At 61.1% G+C, this 27,298-nt stretch overlaps 2 protein-coding genes across 3 annotated transcripts in view; both read left to right on the top strand.

The window, feature by feature from the left end:
• The window catches only part of MYL7 (myosin light chain 7), an 82,814-nt gene that overhangs the window by 9,165 nt on the left and 46,351 nt on the right, over positions 1 to 27,298 (top strand). The window contains exon 1 of one of the 2 annotated variants that reach the window (XM_062596829.1): positions 18,740 to 18,743. The exons of the other annotated variant lie outside the window; for it this stretch is intronic. Within the exon in view, the coding sequence (XP_062452813.1) occupies positions 18,741 to 18,743 (3 nt within the window). The 5' untranslated portion in view covers position 18,740. Of the gene's footprint in view, positions 1 to 18,739; positions 18,744 to 27,298 lie in introns of those variants that run through there. 2 annotated transcript variants of the gene reach the window in all.
• On the top strand, positions 1,426 to 26,344 carry NUDCD3 (NudC domain containing 3). The gene is made up of 6 exons (XM_062596822.1): positions 1,426 to 1,705; positions 3,959 to 4,275; positions 16,618 to 16,750; positions 20,498 to 20,641; positions 24,595 to 24,783; positions 25,866 to 26,344. Exons 1-6 carry the CDS (start codon positions 1,508 to 1,510, stop codon positions 25,974 to 25,976), a joined length of 1,092 nt encoding a protein of 363 aa, XP_062452806.1. The 5' UTR covers positions 1,426 to 1,507; the 3' UTR covers positions 25,977 to 26,344.

The following is a 27,298-nucleotide window of genomic DNA, read 5'->3' as shown; positions in this document are numbered from 1 at the left end:
TTGGCACTGCTGTGGGGCTGGGGGTCCCCTGTGTCCCGCAGTGGGGCAGGGGGTCCCTTGGCACTGCTGTGGGGCTAGGGGTCCCCTGTGTTCCGCAGTGGGGCAGGGGGTCCCTTGGCACTGCTGTGGGGCTGGGGGTCCCCTGTGTCCCGCAGTGGGGCAGCAGGTCCCTGGGCACTGCTGTGGGGCTGGGGGTCCCCTGTGTCCCGCAGTGGGGCAGCGGGTCCCTGGGCACTGCTGTGGGGCTGGGGGTCCCCTGTGTCCCGCAGTGGGGCAGGGGGTCCCCTTGGCACTGCTGTGGGGCTGGGGGTCCCCTGTGTCCCGCAGTGGGGCAGGGGGTCCCTTGGCACTGCTGTGGGGCTGGGGGTCCCCTGTGTCCTGCAGTGGGGCAGCAGGTCCCTGGGCACTGCTGTGGGGCTGGGGGTCCCCTGTGTCCCGCAGTGGGGCAGGGGGTCCCTTGGCACTGCTGTGGGGCTGGGGGTCCCCTGTGTCCCGCAGTGGGGCAGGGGGTCCCTTGGCACTGCTGTGGGGCTAGGGGTCCCCTGTGTTCTGCAGTGGGGCAGGGGGTCCCTTGGCACTGCTGTGGGGCTGGGGGTCCCCTGTGTCCCGCAGTGGGGCAGCAGGTCCCTGGGCACTGCTGTGGGGCTGGGGGTCCCCTGTGTCCCGCAGTGGGGCAGCGGGTCCCTGGGCACTGCTGTGGGGCTGGGGGTCCCCTGTGTCCCGCAGTGGGGCAGGGGGTCCCCTTGGCACTGCTGTGGGGCTGGGGGTCCCCTGTGTCCCGCAGTGGGGCAGGGGGTCCCTTGGCACTGCTGTGGGGCTGGGGGTCCCCTGTGTCCTGCAGTGGGGCAGCAGGTCCCTGGGCACTGCTGTGGGGCTGGGGGTCCCCTGTGTCCCGCAGTGGGGCAGGGGGTCCCTTGGCACTGCTGTGGGGTGAGAGGGGTCCCATTGCCACTTGGGGGGCTGAGGGGGGGCTCAGGTGGTTGGGGGGGGCTGCGGGGACCCCTGGCGCAGTGGGGCCAGGGAGAGGGATGCTGTGGGGCTGAGGGGAGGCGGCTGGGCCTGTGGGGCTGCAAGGGGGCACCCACGGACTCCATGGGGCCGGGGGCCCCGTGGGAGGCGCTGCCACCCGGCACCGCCATAACCGCCCCCCGGCGGTGGGGGGGGGTCCCGGTGCGCTGTGCGGCCGCGGTAATGGCGGCAGCGCCCCCGGGACCTCCCCTACCCGCAACCAAGATGGCGCCTGCCGCCTCGGCTGCCCGTCTCGCGGGGCGGCGGCGCTCTAGCTCGGCCTCCGCGCTCGCTGCCTCGGAACCTTCCGGCGCGCGGGCAGAGGTTGGCGGGGCGAGGGGGGCGGTTTCCGGACGGACCGCTGAGGGCGGCGGGCCGCTGGCGGAAACGCGGGGGGCGCCGTCGCAGGGACGGACCGGAAGCGCCCGCCGGGCCCGGTTACCGTGACAGCGGCGCGGGGTTTCGAGGCGGGGGAGGGGGAGGAAAGGTCGGAGGCGCCATGGAGGCCGCGGCGGCGCTTACCGACATGTACGACCAAGCGCTGCTCGGCATCCTGCAGCACGTCGGCAACGTGGAGGAGTTCCTGCGCGTCCTCTTCGGCTTCCTCTACCGCAAGACCGATTTCTACCGTCTCCTGCTGCGGCCCGGCGACCGCCTGGGCTTCCCGCCCGGTGCCGCCCAGGCCATGGCCCTCCAGGTACCGCCGGGGCGGCCCCGGGCCTTGCCGCGGCCCTTCCAGGCGCTCTTCTCACCACGCCAGCTCGGTGCCTGGGGGCCTCTGGCCGCGGCCCTGCCCTCGGAGCTGGCCCCGAGGCCTGGCGGCGGCTGGTGGTGCCGGGAAGACCAGTGACCGGGCCCGGCTGATGCTGGATTTAATCCTTGCTGTCACTCAGGGTGCGGGGGAGAGGCGTTCCGGTGCATCCACGCCAGAGTGGATGGCAAGGGTTGTCCTTATGGAAGACGAGGAGCCCCAAGGGGCAGGTGGGACCTGGGAGACCCTCGCCGGAGGCCTTGCTGAGGCCTGATACCCCCCTCGGAGCTTGGGCTGTGGCGAGGGCGAAGAAGGCAACCACCCGCAGCACTTTGGGCAAGCAGGGTTTGTGTTAGGGCATGCCGGATGCTGCTGACCCAAGCTGCGGGAGCTAGGACACCTGGACGACAGTAGCAGAAAGCAAGAGGAGACTGCGGGCGTCACGCAGAGGGCGAGGAAGCCGATTTTGATCCTTTTTTGCATTGCTGGTAGCAGCTGGAGATGTAGCAAATGCTCCAAACTGTTGTTTGCCCGGCCCAGCCAGGCTGGGCTTGGCATTCTGAAAACTGAGCGCTGATCTCTGACTCCAGGCTGTTATTAATCTGTTATTAATCTTTGTGAGGAGGAAGGAAAAGAGCTGAGAGAGATGGGGGCCTGGCTTGATTTTCTTTTTAGGTGTTAGTCCGCTCGGACTAGCAGTTCTCCTTCCCACCTCTGGCAGCCTGTGGATGCGAAGCAGAGGTGGGCAGGCCCATGTAAGGCACCGTTCCCTCTCCCTGTGCCCACCTCGGGGCTGCCCGCAGTGGGAGGGAGCCTGCGTCGCCCGCCTGCTCGCAGCTGGCACGTCCCTGGGGTCACGCGCCACCACGGGGCTTTGCCGCTCGCAGGTTGTGGTGGCGAGGGTGGGCAACTTCGCTTGGGTTTCCCCCCCGCCACACACACCCCGGGGACTGTTTTGGGCTGTGTGTGAGGAGAAGGAGATGAGTTTGGGGTGTCCCCTGCGTGATCGGGCCTCAGGCTCGTTTGAGCTTTGTTTTCGGTGGGGGTGGGGGACGGCCTATGAATAGCAAGTTTGAGTCACGGCCTGGGATCCCTGCCGAGATGTAAGGTAACGCTGTGCCTTGACCTCTCCCAGGGATTTTTGCCCTTTAGACTGATCTTGGCTTCACCTGCTCCTGCCCGGGGTCTGGTCACGGAGCAGCTGCCGCCCCCGGAGCAGCCGCAGGACTATTTTCATCAGCTCGCTGCCAGGCCCAGCGGGCGCTGCCAGCAGGGTGAACGCAGGAAGAAAAAGTCTTGTGAGTTCAAGAGAAGGAGCTGGGGATGAGCACTGAGGAGAGCCGGGACACAGAGCAGTGGGGAAAAGAAAGAGATTGCAAAGGGAGAGGAGTGGGGCAAGGGGCCACTTTAGGATGGAATTATATCCTCCTTACCCACCATGCTGCCGGGTGACGGAGAGGGATGGTTTTTCTCTGACAAAGTGCAATTTATTGCCTGAGTTGGTCAGTCCTTATTCAAAATCCTACATAAAGTCACTTTTTTTCACTCTTCGCCTTCACTCTTGCTGGCTAAAAGTGTCCATTTGGTCTCAGCCAGCAGCCTGCCTGCACCAGGCAGGCTGTCACGTAGTTTGTCTCAGAGGATCTCATCCTGTTTGTGTCTCAGGTGTTTGGTTTGAGCTTTGGGCTTGCAAACAGCTCCTTAGTTAGCGCTGGAAGGCAGGGCGAGGCAAGGGAAGGTGGGGAAAGGTGTCAGCTCCCTCAAAGCCGCGTTACTGGCCGGGAGTTGAACCAGTGTTGGCGAGGGTGTGCAGAGGAGGCTGTGGAGGTGAGGGAAACTGGTTGCTTTTTGCTGGAATAACCAATCCCCTTTCCTGCAGCGGAAGCTGATGCAAGTTCAGCTGCTGGAACAGGCCCCGAGAAACGTTTTCAAAGCAGCTCATAGGAATCTGGGCTTTATCCAAAGATGTCAGGGCGTTTAATGGGGATGTGCAGCTTTCAAAATGATCGGTGGCTGGTTTCGCTGGTGATTTAAGCAATTTGGGCTTGGCAGGAGTAGACAGTGTGGGGCACAGGGAACCCGGAGAGGGAGAGACAGTGATGTGTGCCCCAAGTATGCAATGAATCTCCATTCCTTCTCCCCCAGCCTCTTCGCCCGAGCTTGGTGGCTTGACAATCTGCTTGGTTTGCTCTCTTTCAGGCATTCAAAGTCTTTGAGCGGATGGCCCGGCAGGATGACGAGAAGAGACGCCGGGAACTGGAGGCGAAGCTGAGGAAGAAGGAGGAGGAAGAGGAGGCCGCCGCAGCGGCGGAGAGGGTGAAAGCGTCCCCTGTGGCTCAGGAGATCGAGATGGAGTCGACGGCGGAGTGCGTGCCCGTGCCGGATGCCGAGGGAGCTGCGAGGCCTCGGGAGGCGGTGACAGCCCAGGACGCAGCCCCGGCAGCACCCAGCTCTTCGCCGGCAGAGGCACCGCAGGCTGCCGCCCCAGCAGAGCCCCGGCCAGCAGAACTGCCCACGTAAGGGTCTTTCTTATGCTACTTCCTTCGTGCCCCCGGCAGCGGGGAGGCGGATGATGGGAGCGGCGAGACCGTGTTAGCTAGCCTGTCTTAGAGCCCTTGTGCTGGGGGGCAGAGGGGCGATTCCGCCCCACCACCGCAGGCTCTCAGCCCTTCAGGAAGGTCTCACGACTTCCTTGCGGGCCCCACAGCTGGAGCAGCTGCATAACTCCCCGTGGGAGGGCAGAGAGCTCTGCTTACAGCTAGTTTGGTTTCTCCTCCTCCTTGCTGAAGAGGGGGAGCATCAAGTCCCTGTGCCCAACCCCGCAGAGAGGTTTGCTTGAGCTGCTGGCTAAGCCGGTTCACGAGGCTTCCCCCAGCCCCGGCTGCGGTGAGCGGGGTCTCTTTGACGGCGCTCAGCGTGGTGTGGTTGAGCTGATGGTCCTGCCTGACCACAGCAGCTCTGGAAAACCAGACGCTGTCCCATAACCCTTTTGCGCAGAAATTCAGTGTCGGATTCTCCTGTTATCCCCTCCGCATCCGTGTCCTGATAGCATGCTGTGAGACGTCCAAGCAGCCAGGTAGGAGCTCGCGTAGATGGTCGTAATACCTGCGCGTTGGTGTGGGCAGGCCTGACTGCGTGACCGGCGGTGAGGCCAGCAGTGTTGTCAAATACTTCTGGCTGGAAGAGACCTCTGGAGGTCTCGGACCCGACTCCCTGCTCAGAGCAGGGCCGACTTTGAGGGTGGATCACATGTTGTGACGTGTTTTCTCTTTAGCTGCGTTCTCTGACCAGACTCGGTTGCTTTCAAGCTGAGCTGAACGGTCTTGTGTTTTAAAAGATGTCCTCGTTTCAAAGTCTGCCCGGGACGTCCGTGACTCTTCCGTCTTGGGTCTGTCCGCTGCCCGGGGGGAGGTTAGCTTCGGCTGGCTGATCCTCGTCTTTATGAACCGCTTACCCGAGCGTGGGATCCTGCGTAGGTTTTTCTGTTCCTTCTCTGTGTGTCGTCTTAACCCCAGTGGTGAAGCCATCGAGTTTCAAGCCCCTGTGTGTCCTCACTGCCTGAATCAACGTTTTGCTTCAGCTGAGGGAGATGCCCAGGTGTTGGTGGACCACGGTCTTCTCTTTCCTTCTCCGGTGTCTCTCCTGGTCAGAGTTACTAGCAACGCCCTAAAAGCATCCTCAGAGTCCTGTATCGATGCACAGCAGCCCCTTGCTGGGTGCGTCTGTGAGGTCTGTTCCTGTTTGAGGGATTAAACTGTTGCAGGCAAAGGGTTATGGGCTCCTCAGGTGGAAGCGGAGGGTAGGAGAAGGGGGGATGGCAGTGCTGTGCCTTCCTCCGGCCCGCGTGCCGCTGCGGTTCGCAGCGTGCTCCAAGGGCCCAGCAGCTGCCTTGGCGCAGCAGCGGGGGCTCCTCGCGCGCCCCTCCCGCCTGTCGATGCGCCTGAGGTGAGGGAGCTGGGTGTGCTGGGGCCGAGGAGCCCTCGAAGCAGGGCCTTTGCGAGTGCGTCTTCCCACCGCCTTCCTGCTTGTGCCTGTGGCTCCGCTCCAGTTCATCCCCGCTGTTACCCGAGTGATCCTTGGCGAGGGGAAGCGGTGGGAAGAGAGTGGCGGAGGAGTGTGGCTTGGGCCCGTGATCCTCGTTCTCTGGGCCAGTTTTGCACTCATCTGCGGCGAGAACAAGCCTCTGGGGAGATTCCCGAGGCCGGGGAGGTTTTTGGGAAGCTGTCAGCCAGTGAGATATGGAAGGGATGGACTGAGAGGTAAAACCTTGGAGGCTGCGGAGCAATAACTGAAGGGACCGTTGCGGGGTTGGAGCTTTTACCCTCGGCTCATGGTAAGGCAGCAGGTAGAAAGGAGGGTCCGAGCATGGGAGGAGAAGGGCTTGCGAGGGAAGGGTGCTCACATCGGGGGCGAGGCGCCTGCCGAGTAACTTGATTGAAAGGGAAAGGTGAGAAGGACTTGTGCTTAACTCGACCGATCTGACACACATCGAGCAGGATAAAAATAAGCCAGAAGCCAGAAATGAAATCACCTGAAAAGCCGTGTTCTGCTGCCTGTGCCGGAGCTGTCCTGTGAAAGAAAGATCATCCCCGGGGCCATCAGTCTGACACCTCTCCCCAGCACAAAATTAACAAGCCAAAAAAAGCCCTGCTAGAGCTGGCAGAGCTCTTCAGCCTTGTTCCTCTGCAGGCTGCATGGCCACAGCTCTGTTTTCAACCCTGTTTTTATCCTAAAAGGAAGTGAGAGGGAGATGCTTAAGCCCCCGGGTGAGGCCCCATGCAGGAGCGAGCTGAGGCCCACCTGAGCGCAGGCTGCAGTTCACGTTTGTTGTGTTTTCTCTCCGCCTCGTGAAATTTCGACTCCAGCCTTTTGTTGTTGGGGGCAGCCACGTGAAGAAGCTGCCTTTGGCATAGGTGGCCGAACGAAGGCGCCCTTGTGGCTTCTGCCCTGCCCGATGGGCTATTTTTCCTCCTCGCCAGGCATCTGCTCCTGTTGCCCGAAACCTCGTGGCCCGATAAGGCCGTTGAGACATTCACGGGCCCTTTTGCTGCCTCCTCGATTTGTGCGTAGCTGGATCTCTGTGTAGATGCGTGAGACTGGGCAAAGGAAGCCAAACTGGGCGAGCTTTTTACGGCGCCGTGATTTTGGGGCCAGGAGCCTGCGTTTCCCGGCTAGCCAGACGCGGATAACAGGAAAAAGGTTGTCTGCGTCATCTAAGTAGGGCAGAGAGACCAACAGGTTTATCAAAACGCTGTAGTTGGTTTTGGTGCCTCTGGGGGGCACTGGAGCCCCCCAAAAGGTGGCAAGGACAGGAACAGGCATTCAGGGCACCCCCCGACAGACTATTAATAATTTAACCGGCTGCTTAATTCTGCACAGCCCTTTCTGAGCAAAACCTACAGCCACCAGCCTGGTTACGAAGGGCGCATGAATAATGTGCAGCTCTGGCAGCAAGGATGCAGAAGAGAGATTAAACAGAAATATTTTCCGTCTCCTTTCCTTCCTCCCCCAGATAAGAAAACCTCTGCCGCCCAAATCTATATAAAAACTCGCTCATTCTGTCAACTTCAATGCGCTATAAATGTAGGGCAGGTAACATCCCAGATCTGCCAGCTCCCATCAGTCTTGCTTTGCTCCTGGGTGCTGGGACACGTGTTAGGGAGCATCTAGCGAAGTGCGTGGAGACGGCAGCAGCCTTTGCAAGGCTGCTCTATAAGAGGAGAGCAAAGCCAAGCCTGTTTTGCAGGCGCAAAGGATTGCCGGTGGGGTAAGAGACGAGCTCGGCTCCTTGTTCTGGACAGATCTCTCGCAGTTCCTCGCCTCTCGCGTGTTTGAAACGACGGTGATGCGATTCCCCTTCGTTGGGAAGGCTGCCGTGCAAAGGCGCTGAGCGCTGGGGGCGCCTGCGGAGCGGTCTGCGCCTAAGGAGCTAGCGAGGGTCTCCAGAGCTGGGCCGGGGCGGATCGAAGGCTTCCTTCACGCTGCTGGAGAGGCCGGTTCCTCGGCCTGCCTTGCAGTTGCCTTGGGAATGCTCCTCCTCCTCCTCCCCTTTCCCCGGCTGTCGCAGCTTCTCGGGCTCGCCGGGAAGGCGGAGGGGGAGCGCGTGCCCTCCTCACGCCCCCGCCGAGCCGGGGCCACTCCGCGGAGGGAGTGGGAGTGCGGCGCCGAGGCCGCCTTTGCAGGCCGCGGAGCTGACTCCCCCCCCATCTGCTCCCTGAAGCTGTCCCCGCCGGAGCTCAGCTCCTACTTTCCAACACCTCCGCTTCACCCAGCGTCTCCCCCCCCATCCCCTTCCCCCAGCTTGGATTTCAGCCTGCATATATTTGCCACGTAGCATTTAAAATAGCGCCCAGCAACCCACGTGTGGCACTGCACAGCCTGGCCTCGGGGTTCTGCCGGTGCTTGCCAACTCCAGCTCTTGCCGACTCCAGCTCTTGCTTCCCCTCTGCTCATTTCTTTCTCTGAGCCTGAACTTTGCTCTGTGCTTTCCCCATCCTCTCTTGGCTCCTCACCGGAGAGGGCACCTCCGGGCTGCTTGTGTCCCTCTGTTAGAGCCTGGGCTGGACCTGGGAGAGCAACCCGCTAGGAAGAGCAGCAGGGTATTTTCTTCCCAGGTTGGGGAAGCCTCCAAAGAAGGAACTTCTGAGACAAGGGAGGAGCTGATGTAATTGTGCGGGCGATGGAGGCGCCGGGCTCGGGGTCCATGCCGGGGCTGAGGCATCTCTGGAAGCCTAGAGGGAGACGCGGAAGGGACTTGGGTGCCCGCGGTCTGCGAGCGGCTGGGTGGAGGGCCCAGGTTGCTCTTGCAGCACCTTGTTTCTCGGCTGATCTGCGGCTCTAGCTAAAACGGGCCCTGACCTGATGTTAGTGAGCCCTCGGTGTCTAGCACCGAGCCGATCCTGCTCCTGGGGAAGAGAGGCAGAGGATGGGATGGCCACAGGGACCTGAACCTTTACAGGGGAGGCATCAAGGTCCCTACGGCACTGGCAATGCCAGCGAGGAGTAATTTTGCTTCCCCCAGGCACAGACTCGAACCGCTCATCCCTGACGTGACTCCAGCCCTGCTCCAGCCTCTTCCCGTGGCCGCAGGGAGCTGCCGGTCCCTCCATCCGTGTAGGACCGCGGCTCGCCTCGGAGCAGCAGCACCTGCGTGACCCACTTCGTGCTGGCTTGCTTTGCCCAGCACTCTTGGAGCTGGAAAATTTCCAGGGCTCCGAACGGGAGCGGCGGAACGCCGAGTCCCTGCGGGCGCTGTGCGGGCTGAGGAGGATGGGCAGCGCCTTACCTGCCGGGAAGGGTTTGCAGCTGCTGGGGGAGCACAGCATGGTGCGACTTGTCTTTTGGAGCCAGAGCAGGATGAAATCGGGGCCTGGAGACCTCCGCAGCCGAACCGTGCGTTGACTGCTGCAAACTCCTCCCACGTGGAGAGAGGAGAGAAGTTGTAGGAAGGGGCTGTGGTGAGAAGGGCTTTGTTTTTAGCTCTGTTTTTTATGGGCTTGGCAGGAAAACCTGTCACTCTTTCACCGTTAGGTGACCTGCGGAGCTGATTTCTGCCACCACGGTTGCTCTGGGGAAGGGTACGAAAAGGCAGCAGCGGCGTTTGCTGCGCCCCATCCCGGCGCCGGGTGAGTGGGCAGAGCCCCGGCTGCCCTGGCACGTGCAACCTCCCTCCTGGTGAGCTCTCCCCCCACCCCAGAGCCGGCTGCCGCCTGCGGGTGACGTCCCCCCACACGGTAACTTCCCGCTAAGTGGGTGGCTGCAATCGGCAGCGACCTACAAAATCGCTCGTGTGCTTTGCCGGCTCGCTGTCCCTAGCGAGAGGCAGAATAAAATTGAAGTGAAATGTGTTAATCTGGTGAGCTGACTTCTCCGACGCTCTGGCTTGACCGCTTCTGTTCCCGGAGGCCTGCGCAGCCGCCGTTAACCCTTTGCATGGCGCGCCGCCGTGGATCCCCGAGGTGACGCAGCAGCGCTTCGGGAAATTTCCACGAGCCTCCTGGGCGAGTCTATTCAACTTAGCAACTGCTTGGCTTTGCTGAAAGCGCAGATGAAAAGCAGGAGGGAAAAAAAAACCCACGTTACGAGGTGCTTGCAGTATGTTTTTGGAGTGGATCCGTTCTCCTAAGGGGTCGTCGCGGGTGCTTGCTGCACCCGCCCGACTTTGAGGCCGGTTTTGTTTGGCTCAGAGGCGACGTTGTCCCGAGCTTTTTCCTAGCGAGGTTTTTCCACGAGCGAGGATAGGGGAAGGGAGCAGAGCCTCCGTGGTCGCTCCTGTTTAGCCTCCAGCACTGTCCAACCCAGAAGCCGGTGAAACCGGTTTGCTTCTCCCGACGACGTCCCTTCCTTCGGGCTTTAGCCCTGCCGCGGGGCTGCGCACGGGGAATTCTCCTGGCGCCGCAGAGTCCCCGTCAAGAGCGGGAGCCAGACAGGGCTGTCTGACCTGCGACGGCGAGGCTCCGTCTGGCCCCGTCTCCTGGCTCCAGCAGCGGCACGTGCTTGGGGAAGAGGAGGAGAACAGAACGAGCGCGTAGCGCTGCTTCCTCCGAGTGTTCCCCCCTGCCTCCGACGAATTGCGGTTCGGCAGCTTCCTCGGTTGGAGAGACCTCTTGGTGTTTAATACCCCTCGTTTTTTTTTTCCCCCCTTTTTTCTTTCTTCCTCTCTGAATTTCAGCCCTCGTGAGCCGCTGGTGCCCGCGGCGTCCTGCAGCAAGTTGTTCCACAGCTTCCCGGTGACGGGAAACCCTGCTCTGTGGGATCTCAGCCTGCTTCTGAACCCCTCCTTCTTGCGGCAGGAGGCACGGAGAGCCATCGTTGCCCTTCTCCAGGTTGCGTGAGGGTTTTTTAGTCATACTCTGTCTGTCGCAGCCCCCCTTGCGGCCCTCTTCTTAGGCTGAATCTCGCCCAGAAATGTTTAGTTGTGTCTTGCCCATAGGCGCTTCTCTGCCCTGAACAGTCCTTGGGGCGCATTTGAGGTTTGCGAACAATGCGTCCGGGTTTTATTGGGGAAAGCAGGAAGCTCCTCTGAATCCACCAGGATGATCCGTAAGTTATCCCCTCCCTGCGTAACGAGGTCTTTCTCGTGACGGAGAGAGGCTGGGCCCCGGTGCCGGGAGAACCGTGTCCGCGCGTAAGCCGTGTAGCAGTGGAAACTTGACTCCTCGCGAAATTCCTCCATTTCAAAAGGCCGAAGCGCTCGAGCCGAAGATGAGCTTCCCTGAAGCCCTCCATCTGGCGCGGCCTGCGGACTGCAGCGAGCCTTTCACAGCTGTTAAGAGATCGGCTGGGGCCCGATTTTGGGATGCTTGAAGGGGGGAACCTGACTCCTCCGGTTCTCGGCTGCTGAGCTCAGCAGCGGAGCGTCAGTTCCCCTGGCACGCGCTGAATCGCTCGGGGCTTCGCTTGCCCTACCAAGGTGCCGATCTCCAAAATTAGGTCCGGGGACCAAAAATAACTAAATTAAAACCTAGAATTCTTTTTTTTTTTTTCTCTTAACAAGCAGAAAATCCCAGGGCTGGAGGCTGAGGGACAGCGTGTGCCTGATTCTTATTTAAGAAAGAAAGAGCTGTTTTCTTGCTTTAATACCTTGGCGTTCGCCGAAGGAAGAACTGTAGCGTGGAAATGTAAAGGGAACGCGGGCTTGGCAGAGCCCTGTTACGCCGTCAAATGTCAGGGGCGTACGGGCCAGGTCAGGTCTGTGTGGTGTGGGAAGCTGAGAGTTTGGAAGGCCCCGTTTGCCTGCGCTTGCACAATTCAATCCCGGTAGATTCATTTGGCCTTATCCCCTTTTTCCAAGGGAGCTATAATTGAATCCAGCCCAGTTTGGCTGCGCGTCGGTCTCTCAAAGGAGACCTCTGAAGCCCAAGGTTGTGTAAGCTCTATGCAAACAATGAAGATCTCGGGGGACTTTCCCTAACAGTAGCGTGTCCTGCTGTCCTTGACCTAAATTTCCCAGCAGTAGCGAAATCTAGCCCTCTGGTGACAACTCCGAAGCTCTCCTGCGAGCTGGCGGTGGCATTTAAACTAGCCTAATGTCACTGAGTTGGCTCTGTTGAATGGCTCCATAAATAACTTGGAAATCAAAAGGGAAGGCTAAAAGCTCCCCTGAAGAGTGTGAGCTGGAGAAAGAGCAAACCGCTCATCTGGCTAGCCTAGCGGGGAGAAGGCAAGAGCCTCTTGGTCCCGATGCACGAGAAAGGGCAAAAGGGGACGCGGGGTCTCCAGCTGCTTGGGGTTGGGTGGATGCCTTGTTGCGCTGGGCGGCAGAGACGTTGTCTCACGCGTGTTGTGCGGCGGGCACCTCTCTGCCTTGTACTCCGGGCGACCTTGGCCCCGTCTCCTCGCAGCAGCTTCCGAGTTTAACGATGAAGGGCGAGTTGTCTTGGTGCTTTCTGCTGCCTTTTCGGTTGCCGATCCCATCAGGGTGGTGAGTTCGAGCCCTGAAGCTCACTGAAGGAGAATGGACCTCGCTGCTGGCTGGAGCCCGGGCGGCACGGTTGAATGTTGCTCGGGATCATGCCCTAGTCTTGGGGGTAAGGGAGAAGGCTTTGGCTGCTTCCTCTGGCATGTCATTTTTTCCATCTTTTTTTTTGTGTGTGTGCACACATCCACTGGCTCGAACTCATCTCAGTTTTGAGAAGCCTGCTGCCACCTTGGAGACGCGTGATCAGGAGCTCAGAGGATGGGGTAGGGAGGCAGCTGTGGAAGCACTGAAGAGCTTGTGTCCATCGTGGGCACGAAAGAGCCCTTCCAAAAATATACATGGAGCATTTTCCCCCACCAACTCAAGCGCACCTTCATTAGACGTGGCCGGAAGAGACCCCGAGGGTCCGTAGGGCCCTGGGACCCATCGGAGGCCAGCGCCGTGCTGGAGGCTGGAGCTTGCTGACACCGGGAGAAACGTGGAGCGGATCTCGACGCTTGTTCACTGCGCTGAGCTGTAAGAGGGAAGCGGTTGGTGTTCAGCTTTGCCGAAGACCTAATTAACTGAAGCGTCGTGTACGAAGGAAGCTTTTATGAAGCCCCGAGTGCCTCCAGGACTCCGGCGAAGGCGCTGAGACCCGGCGGTAAGCCTTCCTTATGCCTCGCTGCTTCTCGGCCAAAACCAAGAGAGAGCAAATGTAATGGAAGGGGTGACGGGGGGCGGGGGGAGGATCCTCCTCAGCTTCCTGGCAAAAGCAGCAAAAAGAGCATGACCGGGGTTCTTTCCTACAGCCCTCCTCGGAGGTTAAACCTGCGGCTTCTCCACCCGTCGCTCGGCTGCTCCAGCACCCTCCGGTGTGCGTTGGGACCCTGAAGAGCAGAGGGCACGTTTGTCCCGCGTCAAAGTCACCTTAAAAGCCGATCTGTTTTCCTTCTCCTGCCGTGGTCCTGGCAGAAGCTGGTTCACGCAGGTCTTCCCGCCGCTTGAAGCGGCTTTGAGCTTTCCCGCGGCCGTGCTGCCAAGTGGGAGGCTGCGAGCCGGGAGCAGGTGGTTTTCTCCCTGGAAATCTAGATGACAGTACTGGCGTTGGTGCCGCAGCGCGAACGCGGCCCATGTGTGACGATGCGGAGATGGCCCTGGCGTCTGCCTGCCCTGCTTGGCCGGCCGTCGCCCGAATGCAAGAGGTCGGAGGTGTTGCGGAGAGGCTGCCGGCTTTGCCCCGGGCGCCCGTGTGTCGGCAGCAGCTTCTCCTCCCCAATTTGCCTCCTGGAGTCGAGCTGAATTACGGTGACGGATGCCACTCGCTCCAGGAAGGGGATCGGCGGCGGCCTCTCGGCAACGCTGCGGAGGGGTCGCGAGTGCCCGGCAAGGCGCAACCCCCACCGGAGCTCGACGGTCTTGGGCCGCTAGCAAAGCCCCGTGACCGTCTTCAGGAGACGCCGAAGAACCCCGAAGCCGGCAGCAAACCGAGCCGGGCGGCCAGCTCGTGCCGTGCTGGCCGGAGGTGCTGCAAGTTGAAGCCGTCGGGGCTGCCGTGCCTGGCTACGCGAAACCAGGGGGGGATTTCCGTCAGCCTGCCCCCGATCGTGGGCTCGCACGGCGCCCCGAGCAGAGATCCTGCCTCTGAAAGCTGAGACGCTCCGGGACGGCTAAGCGGATATATTTCCTTATGTAGGTTTGAAACCCTTTTTTTTCTTTTTACATATATATGTATATATAAATATATATATTAAGTAATCAAACAAGTCGCCTGGGATTAGTCCTTCCCGTGGCACGTGCTGACCTCTGCTCTTCGCTCCGCTGTCGACGGCGGGCTGACGGACAGCCGTAGCGCTCCCGCGGTGCTGTCTATTGCTCAACTCTTGCGGTCTTGCCTTGCAAATCCGTAGTAAAGAGGAACTCTAGCAGCTGCCATACTTCTCCTATAAAATATTAAATCCTCCAGCATCCAGTTCTTGCTCTTGTTCTATGCTCAGGGCTGCTGCTACAGAGCTGCGGCTGAAGCTTTTGCTTTCCGAGAAGGGAAACGCAGGGGGGAAAAAAAAGGGAAAGAAATCCATGGCGATGTGCGCGGAGCGAAGGGGAAGCTCGGGCCGCACAAGGTGGGGGAAAGGCTTTAACGGCAGCGCCGCGTGCAAAAGGGGGGGAAAAAAGGGAAAAAAAAAAAGGAAAAAACCCAACCCAGCTTGGCTGCTTCGCGCCGGTGCGTTGTTAAAGGTTTCACCTCCCCCAAAATGACACATTTGCGAGCGAAAATAGAACAAGACAGAACACACAGAGCCGCCCACCGCGGCCCCGCCACCGCGCAGCCGAGCGCGAGCGGCGCCCGAGCCTCGCTGCTGCAAAGCCGAGGCTTCTTCGCCCTCCCGCTCCAGTGCCCCCGGCGCCGGGTCCGCCTGGAGATTCGGCGCCCCGGCAGCCGGCCGGGCCCGTCGGTTGTTGGCTGCCGCGCTCGCCGGCCGCCCTCTGCTTTCCCCCCCACCTCTCCTACTCCCCGCCGGGGAGCTGCCGGCTGCCCGGCGGAGTTGAGGACGGAGGGATGGAGCCGGCCGGCGGCGAGGAAATTCTCTCGCCCGCTGCACGGTGGTGCTGTTGAAGCGACGCGGAGAACGTGCTCGACCGGGAAAGGCGCCTTCTCGCTTCCCGGCCTCCTTTCCGAGGAGGCCGAAGGAAACCGCTTCCCGGCCGGCAAGGCTGCGTCCAGGTTTTCGAACTGCCGCCGGCGTGCGGGGTGTCGCGTGCCGAGCGCAGTTGGACCAGGCAAGGATCTGGATTGGAAAATCTTCCCCCTCCCCCCCCCCAAAAAGGCAGGAGCGCTTCGGGAGGTGGGAGAGATGGCAGCCTCCTGCCGGAGACGTGTGACTAGGCTGAGGCTGGCGTTTCTTACCCGAAATCCCGAGCGTCCCTTGGCTCGAGAGCAGGAAGCTCAGTTTTTGCCAGGGGATTTGTCATGCCGCCGTGCGATTCCTACGCTCGGGCACGAAACCATCCCCTTGGCTTTCCCATCTGGGCCGCCGGGGGTTTTTTTCTGAGCAAAAGGAAGGCCGGCCAGTGTTCGGGGCCGTCGCTTCCCCCCGCGCGGGGTTGCGGTGGAGGCGGTGGCGGCGGAGGCGGTGGGAAAAGGGATGCTGATGGGGAGGCACGGGACCCGCGCTAGCCCCCTCGCCGCCGCGGGGTCGACAGAGGAGGGGGGCAAAAAGCATCGGAAAAGGCGGCCCCGCGCTTTTCCCTCTCTCGCCCTCCAGCCCGTTCGCCTCCTACGAGCCCGGGGGTGGTTTGGGAACCGCCAGCTGGAGCCAACCGGCGAGAGCGCCGGTTCTCCGCTGCCATGCCAACCCCCATCTCCATGGCAATGGGGACCCAATGGGCGACCGCTGGGCGAGGGCAAGATTTGGGGGAAAAAAAAGAAAAGAAAGGGGGGGAGAGGAAAAAAAACACATAACCCCCCCCCCCCCCCAGCCCCGCGGGAATCGCCGCTCTCGGAGCCGGCCCGGCAGGCAGCCCGGGGCGCTCCTTTGCGCCGGCTTCGCTTCTCGGTGGCTCCGGAAACCGGGTGCTTTTCGATGCGGTGGGTAAAAAAACCCAAACCAACGAAATAACCCTTCAACGTGCCCGTTGAAATCGTCGGAGGGGGGGGAACCAAAAAGAGCAAGAAGAGAACGAAACACAAGAGCGCGTGCGTACGCACGGACCCTTCCGAACGGTTTGAAGCTGAATTTAGTTAAAAAACCCAGGGATCTTACGTAAGCCCCGGCGGTGCGGGAAGCCGCCCCCGCCGCCTGCCTGCCCGGGACCCCTCGGCGTTGGGGGGGGTCGGGAAGGGGGATGAGGTCCCCGGGGCAGGTCCGCCGTCTCCCGGGCCCGTTCGTCCCCCGTTTCCCTCTTACGTAACGCCGCTGTACAGCTCCGGCTTAGGGACGAGGTGCGTATGAAAACATTTTAAAATAACTCTGCCTTTTGTTAGCGCCGCGGCTATCTTTAGAAACGGTCTGATTTGATTTCCGAGCGGGGAGGTTTCGATGGGATGGATCCTTCGCCCGCCGGCGATTTAAAGGGGTGCGGGTTTAATGCCGAGCCCCTTTTCTTGGCCATGTTATGGCTAATAAATCCCGTCCTCCCCCTGCCACCAAATCTCTCCTCGTTTTTTCTCTCCAAATTCCTGCAGCCGGAAGCGGCTGATTTTTGCTCCGAGAGTTTCTCGTCAAGCCCGAGCCTTCCTGCCAGTGCCGAGCAGGACGACTCTTCCTGTCCTGGACCTGCCGATCCGAACTCTTCCCGTCCTGGGGGAAAGGCTGAGCGTTAACTCGAAGCATTAAGGATGCTGTCAGGCTGGCTCTGCCCTCTTTCTACTTCCTATATCCTTCCCTCAAGTTTCTTGCTCTCTCCGCGCTCCAATCTGTTGGCCGCTTAATGCCTCTCTACTTTTCTTGCTCCCCAGGAGACAGGAGCAGTTCCAGACGAATCCCGACAGCTACAACGGAGCCGTGCGAGAGAATTACGCCTGGTCCCAAGACTACAGCGACCTGGAGATTAAAGTGCCGGTGCCCAAGCACATCGTAAAAGGCAAACAGGTAAACCGGCTCGAACGGTTCGTCTTCCGACGTCTCCTTTTCCCTCCGGAGGCCCAGCTTTCCTGGGAAGCTGCTTGGAGCGGGAAGCAGTGCGTTATCTAAGCTGCCGGAGACGGATAGTTTGGGGACGGCTAACTCCTTCCCCGGTTATCCAAGCTGCCAGAGGCGGATAGTTTGGGGATGGATGCTCCTTTCCCAGTAGCACTCTCTGCCTTGGAGCGTCTCTTGCCTTTCCTTTGCAGCAGGAACGGCTGGGGCAGCTCTGGCCCGCAGGAACGGGGGGAATCGGAGCAGGCCCGGCCCCTTGCGAGACTCGCAAGCTCCCGCATCGCGGCTCCGAATGGAAGGGATCCGGGCCCGGCACCCAGCCCGGCGAGCCGGCCCGGCCGCCCTCGCTGCTGCGTGCGGAGCACAGGGCAGCCTTGCCTCGCTCCGCGGGTCCGAACGGGAATGTTTCTTCTTTCTTACTTTACTCGTAGCTGCAACCAGTCACGTTGCTTTTCCTTTGCCACTCCTGTTCCCTCCTGTCCCTTTTCTCCCGAGGAACGTCGCAGCCCGGAGCCGTGGCCTGGGCCTTTCACGTACCAACCGCCGAGGCTCGCTTGCACCCCGCGGTCACGGGGGCAAGTGAGCAGCTACGGGGGGTGGGGAGGAGGGGGAACACGCCTACGAGTGGGCTTGCGGACCCGGGCGCTTGCGCTCTCCTTGCCGAGCGCTGCCCGCCCCGCGGTCCCTTCTGTATTTTTCCGTTTGGGAAGCGCGCGCTCCCCCACCTCCCATTCCCCTCCACTTGCAGGGCGCCTGGAAACGAGCACGCTTGGGTTTGCTCGCTGGCTCCAGCCTACACAGCTCCTGAGCGTGCCAAAAGAGTGTAATTGGCAGCAGCAACCCGGCCTGGAGGGGTGATGGAGTGAGCGGCTGCCACAGGGACAGCAGGGGGACCGCGAGCTGCAGCTTTCCCAGTGGGTCGCTCCGATAAAACCGAGCCGTTTCTTGGAAGCGTTCAGGGGTGCCCGGAGGGATGTTCCATCCCCTCCGCATCCGACTGCACTCAGGATGCGTCGCCTTTGCCCAGGGAAGGGCCCTTGCGCCAGGGCTCTTGCCTGCTTGGTCCTTTTCCACCATCCCCCCCGGAGCCACGGAGGCCTGGCAGGTTCCTAACCTCTCCGCCGCGCTGCGAGGGCGGACGGATGTCTCCCTTGGGGCAGTGCACGCGTGCCGGGGTCCCTCAGCAGCCGAGTTTTCATTTTAAGGAGATTCTTTAAAATCTCTTCCAGCCTTGGGCGGGGGGGGGGGGGGACTGCAAGCAGATAGGCTGGGTCATGGGCCAGAGCGGGGCGATTTGAAGCGATTTTAAAACCGGATAGACCTAGGGCTTGTTGTCGATGGGCTCTTGCAAAACAGAAGCGTTCTCCTACGTTCACCATGCAGCTTCATCTTTTCCAAAAATTATCAGTCTCTCGGCCTCTGCCTGCCAAGGCGAGATTAAAAATCTCCCCCGTTCGCTCCCTGGGCTCCGAGTGCGCCCGGCTCTGATGCTGCTCAAAAAAATCTTACTTATGGCACTTTTTGGATGCAGTCTGTTGCTATGGCGCATTAGCGCTCGGGCAAGCTGGCGGGTTCGCCGTAAGGAGCTCCACAAAGTGTCCGCGGAGCGGGAATGGGAGACGGCGTAGGTGGGAGCATCTCCCTCCACCGTCTCCATCTCTCCGCTCTACCCAGGGGTGCAGCGGGGGGCGGATGGGGAAGGGGGGGGCGAGTGCGTATATCCGAGCGCTTCCCCGGCGCTTAAATAGAGATAACGCCGCCAGCTTCTCTGTTCCTGCCCGGCTCAGAGGAAAACGAGCTAGTTTGGTTCCCCGGGTTGTGTTTGCTTGTTTGATGTGCGTGGGCGGCTGTGGGCGTTTTAGCGCTCGCGGATTACTGCGGTGGGAGGCCGTGGCAGAGAGCCGGGCCCCACGTCGCCCCGCGGGCGCCCGCTGGAGCGGGGATGCCGAGCAGAGGCGATTTCTTCATTTTTATTTTTTATCTTTTTTCCCTGCCGGGATGAAGGCAGGCCGCTGTTGCAGCTCAGGCTCCCGAGCCCCTCCGGATCCGTGCGCCGAACATGGCCTGTTTTTACGTTAGGCGTGGGGAGCGGCGGCTATTCCGATTGCTTCTCGCTCTTGATCGATCGGGAAGGCTGCTGGATTAAGGCTGCCCTGTTTGGCGCTCTCCTTGCATCTGGGTTTCTCTGCTGCTTCTCCAGCCCCTCTTCCCTGCTCCCCCCCCCACCACCACCTTCGTATCCCACTGGTGCCGTCGGAGACGCGAGGAGGCATATTCTAGCTGCTTTATTAAAACCAATAATCTTTCCTGGCGTGTTCCCTGGCCCCAGCCGCCTCCTCCTCAGCATCCCTAATCATGTTTGAAACATTGCAGCAGATTTCCTCTGGCCCTGGATTGCTTGTCCAGACCTGCTTGCTACCTAACATCTTGCCGTTCCCAGAGGTCCCTTGAAGACGTCCCTCAGCCCCGAGTGCTGCCTTGTGCGGCTACCTCGGAATAAAACACGTCTCAAATTTCACTCTTCCCTGCCTCGCTGGATCCCGTTGCTGCGTCTTCAGGAGCTCCGTGGGGTCCTTGGCGTCGTCCCCCTTATCCGAGACCCTCCGTGCCTCAAGGGAGCCCCTCCAGAAGATGGCTGGGGGGGGGGGTCACTGTGCTCAGCCGCCTGCCGTGCCGAGATGCTGGAGCGTGTAACTACTCGCGCCGCAGGATCGGTGGCAGTGAGCAGAGCCCGCTGCCCGTGGCCTCGTGCCTTTCCAGAGATGCTGGAAAGCGAGAGCTGCTTTCGCAGGGACCGTCCGAAAAACCCGAGCGTCCTCTCCGCGTCCTCCGGCCAGACCCGGCGGGTGCCGCTCGGGAGAGCCGCTGGCGGCCGTGGCTCCCGCCGGCCCGGCTCGCGTGCCCGCGGCAGCCCCGGCCCGCTCCGCCGCCGAGGCGGCGCCGGCTCCGTGGCGCGTGCGTCCGCTCGCTTGCGGCGGTTGTTGGGTGGTGGTGGTGGTGATGGGGGGGGAGAAAGAGCTTCGCGCGCGCGGCATCGCTCCGGCTCTTGCCTGCGTGGAGCTAGTGAGTCACCGGCAATCTCCTAGGTAATGGATAATGTAATAACATTTCAAATGAGGTCTGCAGAGCGGCAGGAAGATCTGGGGGAACTCTGGGAGAGAATGCAGGCAAATCTAAACCGCAATCTCCTCCTCCTCCCGGGGCCGAGAGACGGGGCAGCGCCTGGGCACACGCAAACCTGCCCCGGTCCCCGCGGGCGCCCGGTCCTCCCCCGGCCGGGCTCCGCGCTCGCTGCGGCCCGGGGCTGGCAGGCAAGGAAGGACCTATGGTCTCTTTGGAGACCGCCGGCGCTGGCGTGCCCAGGCAGCAACCTGCCTCCGTCCCCCTTTCCCCGGGCAGGGAGAAGCGTCACCTCAGTGGCGGGTCTGAGCAGGGTTGCCCGTATGGTGGCGGGAGGCCCCCGTGCCTCGCCGGGGAGCCCTGGCCGGCTCGAATCCCTCTAGCTCTTCCTTTCTCCCCCGAGCCATTGCCGCTTGCTCCGAAACAGCAGCGGGATTCCCACCCTCCCGCTACCCGCGGAGCCGATAGCTCTTCTTTCTCTCTCTCATCCCCGGCGAGTGCACTTGACCCCGCACGTCAACCCGCCCGGCGAGAACACGTGCATGGGAACCTTCCTCCTCCTCTTCTCTGTGTTTGCAGGTGGCTGTGGATATCAGCAGCGGCACGATTCGCGTGGCGGTGCTGGAGGGCGGCAGCCAGCGCGTCCTCATGGAAGGCAAGCTCACGCACAAGATCAACACGGAGAGTTCCCTCTGGAGCCTGGAGCCGGGCAAGTGCGTTTTGGTAAGGGGCGTCTGCTCCGGCTGCTGTCCCTGCGCCTTTGCTCGCAGCTGCTCCGGCCTCGAGCTGGAAACTCGGAGCAGTTGCAAGTTTGAGCCAGATCTGGACGTGTCCCACGCTGGCTTTCCCTGGCTCTCCCCACGCAGCATCCCGCTCAGTCTCCCATTGCCCATGTGCGTCCCAGTCGTTGTTGCTGGCCTGGAGCTCATTACCAACAGGTTTCCAGCTTCGTTATCCCGTTTCCGGAGTGTGCTGGCAGTCCGGGCTATGTGGCGCAATTGCTGCTGCCAGGCAGGCTCTGTCCCCAGGGCTGTCCCCCACCGTCAAAGTTGTCGCGGGACAGCAGACGGACACCCAAAGCCAAGCTTCCCTGGGGTGAAATCAAGTGGGAATTTCCTGCTGGATGCAGAAGTCCAGAGGGAAGTGCACGGAGATGCTTTGCAGGTGTTGCCCAGCTGCTCTGGATCAGAATGGATGTAACCCGGGACGGTTACGGCCTGACGGCAAGAGCGTGAAGTTGCTGCGAGAGAGAAGAGCTTCTCCAAATCCGGTGGGCCGTGGAGAGGGCATGAAACAGGAAGCGATGGCATCACCAACTTGTGTTTTTAAGGCGTTCTTAAGCTTCTTGCAAGTTAATTGATGCGTGAAGATAACCCTGGGGAAGGAGCGAAGCCTTGTTCAAGAGGAACTGCCCCGACGGACGGCTGCTCTGCAGCGCGAATGGCAATTCCGGGTGCCTGTCCCCAGGATCAGCAAGGGAGGCGATGTTTATTAAATATCCAGCTCCGGAGGAGGACGGGAAGAGCGCGCGGGTGGAGCGAGACTCGGGGGCCTTCCGGAGTGTCCCCGGGCAGCAAGGGGAGTTGTCCCGTTATCTCCAGCCGGAGCTGGCTCTTGCCTCAAATTAGCGCGAGCGCAGGGTTGTGAGGATCTCCAGCTGGCTGCCAACATATTGATGGTGGGATGAGATTTCACTTGAAGAATTGTAAGGTAACTGGAGCAGAGTGAGTAATTCTCACCCGAGAGCGTCTCCTTTTCCCAGGCGCCGAGTAGCCAAAAGTGGTTTGCGGAGCCTTTCGATTCATTCATCAGCAGGCATCCAACCTCCTGTTAATGAACCGCTTCGCTGCGGCTCTTGGGAGGGGATTCGGACGTGAGCCAGTCGGGTCCTGCTGGAGCACCAGGGACCGCGGCGGACGAGGGCGTACGGGCCCTTGCCCTGTTGGAATTTGCACTGCCGCGTGTTAACGCAGCTCCCGGTGAATTCCCAACGCAGCGGTCGGGAGTTTCCCCTTCCCGACAGTTGCGGCGAGGTGCCAACTTCTCATCTGGGACCAAGAAGAAGGCATCTCCCAGCGGCGTCGGAGATGTGGCCGAGATCGGGCTCACAGAGTGCTGGTGGTGGAGTCACCCAAGGAGATCCTGATGTTCTTGGAAGGTATCACTGTTTGGGGCACTTAAGAGGCTCTGGCCCCAGAGAAAAACCTATGAGCACTCGAGTTTCTTGATCCTTTAAACAAGGGAGTCCCTTCGGCGGAGGTCGGTCCGTATGCTGATGCTCCGTGGAGGCAGAAGCTGTCCTGCTTGGTCTTGTCCCTTGTGAAAGTCTCTCCTTGCTGTGATCACGTGCAGCGTTTTCATGGGGACTGTTGCGTCCCATATGCTCCTGCAGGACACAAAGAGAGTCATGAGGATCTGTGCGTTTTCCGTGCCTTTTGCTGGCTCTCATTAACTGGCCTGTGTTCTCTCCATGGCCTCTTATCTTGAGAAGCAGCTGAGGTTAATTTGCCTCCTAACCCCTCCTGGCTCTGCTCTTCCTCTCCTATCTGGTGTCCCTATGAATTTCTCCTCCTCGCCAGGCATCTCTCCATCATCCATATAGTCCTCAGTGCCTTCCCGCTTCCTGGCACCCAAGTCCTTTCTCCTCCTCCTCCACGCTGCCCTTGTGTCCTGCTTGACGCGGTTCGCCCTGCCGCTGCCTGCGCTCGGCATCGACCTGGTTTTCATCCCGCCCTTTGGCACCTTTGCGGCTTGCACGAGTGTCCAACCAAGGTTGAAACCCGGCGGGCGCCGTTCCGAAAGCCGAGGCTCTGGCCGCCTCCGCTGGCCTGGCATCGTGTCCCCGGCTCATCCCGCTGCCGGGGGCACCTTGCTGAAGCCCCCCGCAGTCCTGGGTACGATCCCCGCGTGCTCCCTTCTCCATTGCACCCGCTCGCTTGTCAAAAGTGAGATGAAAATAGATTTGCATGAGCTCGTTTTAGAAATCTCCGCTGGGTGTTGTGCGCAACACGTTTTGGGATTATTTTCGTTGTCAAGGGTTCTTTTTTTTTTCTTTCCGTTCCCTCTTTTATTCTCCTCCTCTCCGACATTTGTTATCCCCGCTCAGGTTTTTGTCACCAAGTCCTGCCTTGAGCAGCTATTAAAGCCTTCAGCTTGTCACCTTGTGAGCTGCGAGGCCGAGTTAATGATAATCTGCGGTGCTCTCCCTTCTCCCTAACCTCCACGTGTTGTTGGAAACGTTGCTGGCTGCTTTCTTAGCACCTCTAAACGGCTCTGGCCCCTGCCGACTTTTGGGGGCGACCGTTGCCATTGTTGCTTCCCAAGAAAAGGAGCTGGCAGGAGGCTGGTTTTCCAAGTTGCTCTCTCTCACCGCGCTTCTCTTCCCTCCCGCAGCCGTGCCGAGCTGCCCCTTCCCTGCCTGGCGCCTTGGCTTCGTCCGGCTGAGCTGGTGGCCGGGAAACTTGTAGCGGCAGCTTCAAGTGTGGGCAAAGCTTTTGCTTGGAGGAAGGAACATCATCAGGGCAAGGTTTGTCCTGGTGGAAAAGAAAAGCCTGTCGCATTCGTGAAGCCCCGCTGGGTTCCTGGAGCACTCGCTTGCTGAGGACGCAGCCTTGCGGGGCGCTGGTGGCCCAGCGCTGGAGCTTCTCTCCTGGTCCACACGTGGCTGAAGCTTGTGGGACATCTCGCCTCGTCTGGACTGAATGTTATGAGATCTCAGCCTTGCTGTGCCCAAGCTCTTGATGAGGTTCCTTGCCAGCATCTCTGTCACCTTAAGCTCTTGTAGCCCATGTGCCAGGCTGAATCGCTGGAGGACGTCAACAGAAAGGCGTCCAAGAAAGCAACCTCCACCCATGGGTCCTGCAGTGAGATTTGGACCCATCTGCAGCAAGCCCTCCAGAGCTGCATGAAAGCGTGAAACCCTGCACTGGAGCCCATGGCAAGAGCTTTGCCGTGGCCTGCGGGCAAAGGAGAAGCTCGAGGTTTGAAGGTGCCGCTTCCGAGCGAGTCCTGCTTCTGACTTTCAATTCTCCCTCCCTCCCAGGAATAAGAGCAAATCACCAGCTGCGGAGGTTAAGCAAGGACAGTTTGCGAAGCCCTCGGCTTGCTTTGCCTGGCACGGGGGGCAGGCGGCCCTCAGGCTGGGGGGTCTGCAGAGCCGGCTGAAGCGGTGGAGAAGCCCGGCGCTAAGCCTCGAGCTGTTTGGCTTCCTCTGGAGAAGCTCAACTGTGCAATTAAGAGAAGAACAAGCCCGCTCATCTCACCGGAAAAACTAACGCCTTCCCAGAGCTGGAATATTTTCCCGGCTCTGCTCTTCCCGAAGGATTAAGCCCCAGCCGCCCCCTCTTGCATTAATTGGTTCCTTTGCTTTGCACCGGAGAGAGACACCCGGCTCCATAACTTTAATGGCTGCCCGCATTTCCCCCTCCGGAGCCGCTGAGCTTCTGGGGAGGTTTCGCTAAGTTGTCTTGTCTGGCTTTACTGATGACTTTGCAGCGCCGCCACCGAGCGCCATAAATCCTCCCGGCTGCCGGGCTTCTTGCTTAAATAACGCGGAAAGAAGGAAGCGGGTTGAGGGGGGATGACACATGACGGGTCCCCAGGTGGGCGTGGGGGTGGGGGACGAGGCGGCGCCACGCTCCCCGTCTCGTGCCCTGACGCCGCTGCGTGGTCCCCAGATCAACCTGAGCAAGGGCGACGAGTACTGGTGGAACGCTGTCCTGGAGGGCGAGGAGCAGATCGACATCGACAAGATCAACAAGGAGCGCTCCATGGCCACGGTGGACGAGGAGGAGCACGCCGTGCTTGACCGCCTCACCTTCGACTACCACCAGAAGCTGCAGGGCAAGCCACAGAGCCACGAGCTGGTAGGTGTCCTCCATCCCCACCTGGGGCCACCTCTGGGCCATTGGTCGGTGTCCTCCATCCCCACCTGGGGCCACCTCTGGGCCATTGGTCAATGTCCTCCATCCCCACCTGGTGTCAACTCTGGGCCATTGGTCAGTGTTCTCCATCCCCACTTGGGGCGACCTCTGGGCCATTGGTCGGTGTCCTCCATCCCCACCTGGGGCCACCTACAGGCCATTGGTAGGTGTTCTCTATCCCCACCTGGGGCCACCCCTGGGCCATTGGTAGGTGTCCTACATCCCCACTTGGGGCCACCTCTGGGCCATTGGTCAGTGTTCTCCATCTCCACTTGGGGCCACCTCTGGGCCATTGGTAGGTGTTCTCTATCCCCACCTGGGGCCACCTACAGGCCTTTGGTCAGTGTCCTACATCCCCACTTGGGGCGACCTCTGGGCCATTGGTCGGTGTCCTCCATCCCCACCTGGTGTCACCTCTGGGCCATTGGTAGGTGTCCTCCATCCCCACCTGGGGTCGCCTCTGGGCCATTGGTAGGTGTCCTCCATCCCACTTGGGGCCACGTCTGGGCCATTGGTCGATGTTCTCCATCCCCACCTGTAGCCACCTACAGGCCATCGTGCCATGTTCTCTGGGTGGCCGATGGACACCACAGCTCGGTGCCCAGCGCGGGCCGCAGTGATGCCTGCGGCATCTCTGGGGACAAGAGGACACCCACTCCTCCTCTTGTTCCCGCTGCCCATTGCTGGCACCAGCCCCATCTCCTCAACTGGTGATGGGACCAACATCACGGCACGTCCCTCCAGAGGAGCCAGTCTGTCCGCTCAGGTTGGGCTGGGGGGCGGGACAGCAGGACGATGGAAATGGGTGGCCTTCATAGGTGGCCCAGTGGAGCTGTGCCTGGTGGCCTTCACCAAGGTCCTGCTGGATGTGGCTTGGTGGCGGTGGCCTTCACCAAGGTCCTGGCAGATGATGGGAGCAGAACGGGGGGGGGGGCGGCATGGTGGCGGGTGCCCCAGGCGCGAGGCCAGCCGGGGCGGGCGAAGCTTTCGGCCTCACCGCAGCGGCGCCTCTCGCTTCTTCGCAGAAGGTCCACGAGATGCTCAAGAAGGGCTGGGACACCGAGGGCTCCCCTTTCCGCGGCCAGAAGTTCGACCCCACCATGTTCAACATCTCCCCCGGCGCTGTGCAGTTTTGACACCGGCGCCAAAAAAAAAAAGAAAAAGAAAAAGAAAAAAAAGGAAAAAAAAAAAAAAAAAGAAGGAAAAAAAAGAAAAGGAAAGAAAAAAACGGGAGGGATTAAAAAGAAAAGAAAAAACAACAAAAAAGAAGAACCTCCCCCCACCCCGGTGGCCTCCTTCGCCCCCGTCCCTGCGGGGTGACGGGGAAGGGGGGGGGAGGAGAAACGGGGCGAAGATGTCGTTGGGGGGGCGGGATGGGGGTTTTTTTGGTGGTTTTTTCCCCCCCCCTTAAACGTCCCGTCGCCAAGGCAACCGCGGGACCCTTCTCCTCGGTTTCAGCTCCGGCTTGTTTTGCGGGAATAGACGGAGCGAGCCTGGGCGAGGATCCGTGCTGCCTTCAGGATGCTTCTTTTGCGGCTTCTCCCCCCCTCCCCGCGCGGCCTCCCCCTGCCCCCCCCCCACCCCCGGCACCCTTTGGCCCTCGCTCGCCGCTCTGCCGGGAGGGGGTGGGGGGACAGCGGGTCCCGGTGGGGAGGTGGGGGGCATCACCCAAAAGATGGTGACTAAGGTGGGACCGAGGTGCCCCCCCCCACCCGCGGTCCCCATGGTAATGGCATCCCCCTGCCCCCCCCCAAAGTGTTTGCCCATCCCGGGTGGGCACCCACTGGTGCCCCCCACACACACACTTCCCTCCCACCTGGAGGGGCCCAGGGGTCCTGGCACCCCCCTCGCGGCCTGTCGTGCCCCAGCCCCCCAGTGCTGTTGGGGGGGCTCGATGCCCCCTTTTGGGGTGCCCTCTGGCACCCTGGGGTGAAGCCAGGGTGGCTCTGCTGATTACCTTTGGGGGGGCACCACCATGGAGCTGCTATTTGTGGGGAGGTGGGGTGCTGGGGGGGAGCATTTGGGGGTGTTGCCAGTGGGGGGGGGGATGGCAGATGTAGGGGTCCCTGGATATGAGGGTGCCTGGGGAGGGGGGGGTCCCTGGGGACGGGGGATCCCTGGGGAGGGGGTCTGATATCGAGGTCCTTTAAGCGGGGGGGGGGGGGGATATGGCAGGGGGGGTCCCTAAAGGAGGAGGCTGGATATAGGGGTCCTTTAGGTGGTGGTGGTGGGGTCTGGATATGGGGATCCTTGGTGGTGGATTTGGGGAGTGGGGGGGGTCCACGGCGGTAGGTATGGGGGTGCCGGTGTTTGGGGGCGGGGGAAGGATCCGCACGGCGCCCGCCGGGGAGCACCCAGCGGGGCGGGGGCAGCGCGGAGCCGGGGCCTCCCCCCACCACCACTGCCCCCCCGGGGGCCGGCAGCGCCTCCTCCCTCTCTCCCTTCCTCCTCCTCCTCC

The sequence above is a fragment of the Rhea pennata genome, chromosome 28 (genome assembly GCF_028389875.1).
Source record: "Rhea pennata isolate bPtePen1 chromosome 28, bPtePen1.pri, whole genome shotgun sequence".
Classification (NCBI taxonomy): domain Eukaryota; kingdom Metazoa; phylum Chordata; class Aves; order Rheiformes; family Rheidae; genus Rhea; species Rhea pennata.
The sequence above is the reverse complement of the archived record's forward strand: the minus strand, read 5'-3'. Positions and strand labels throughout refer to the sequence as shown.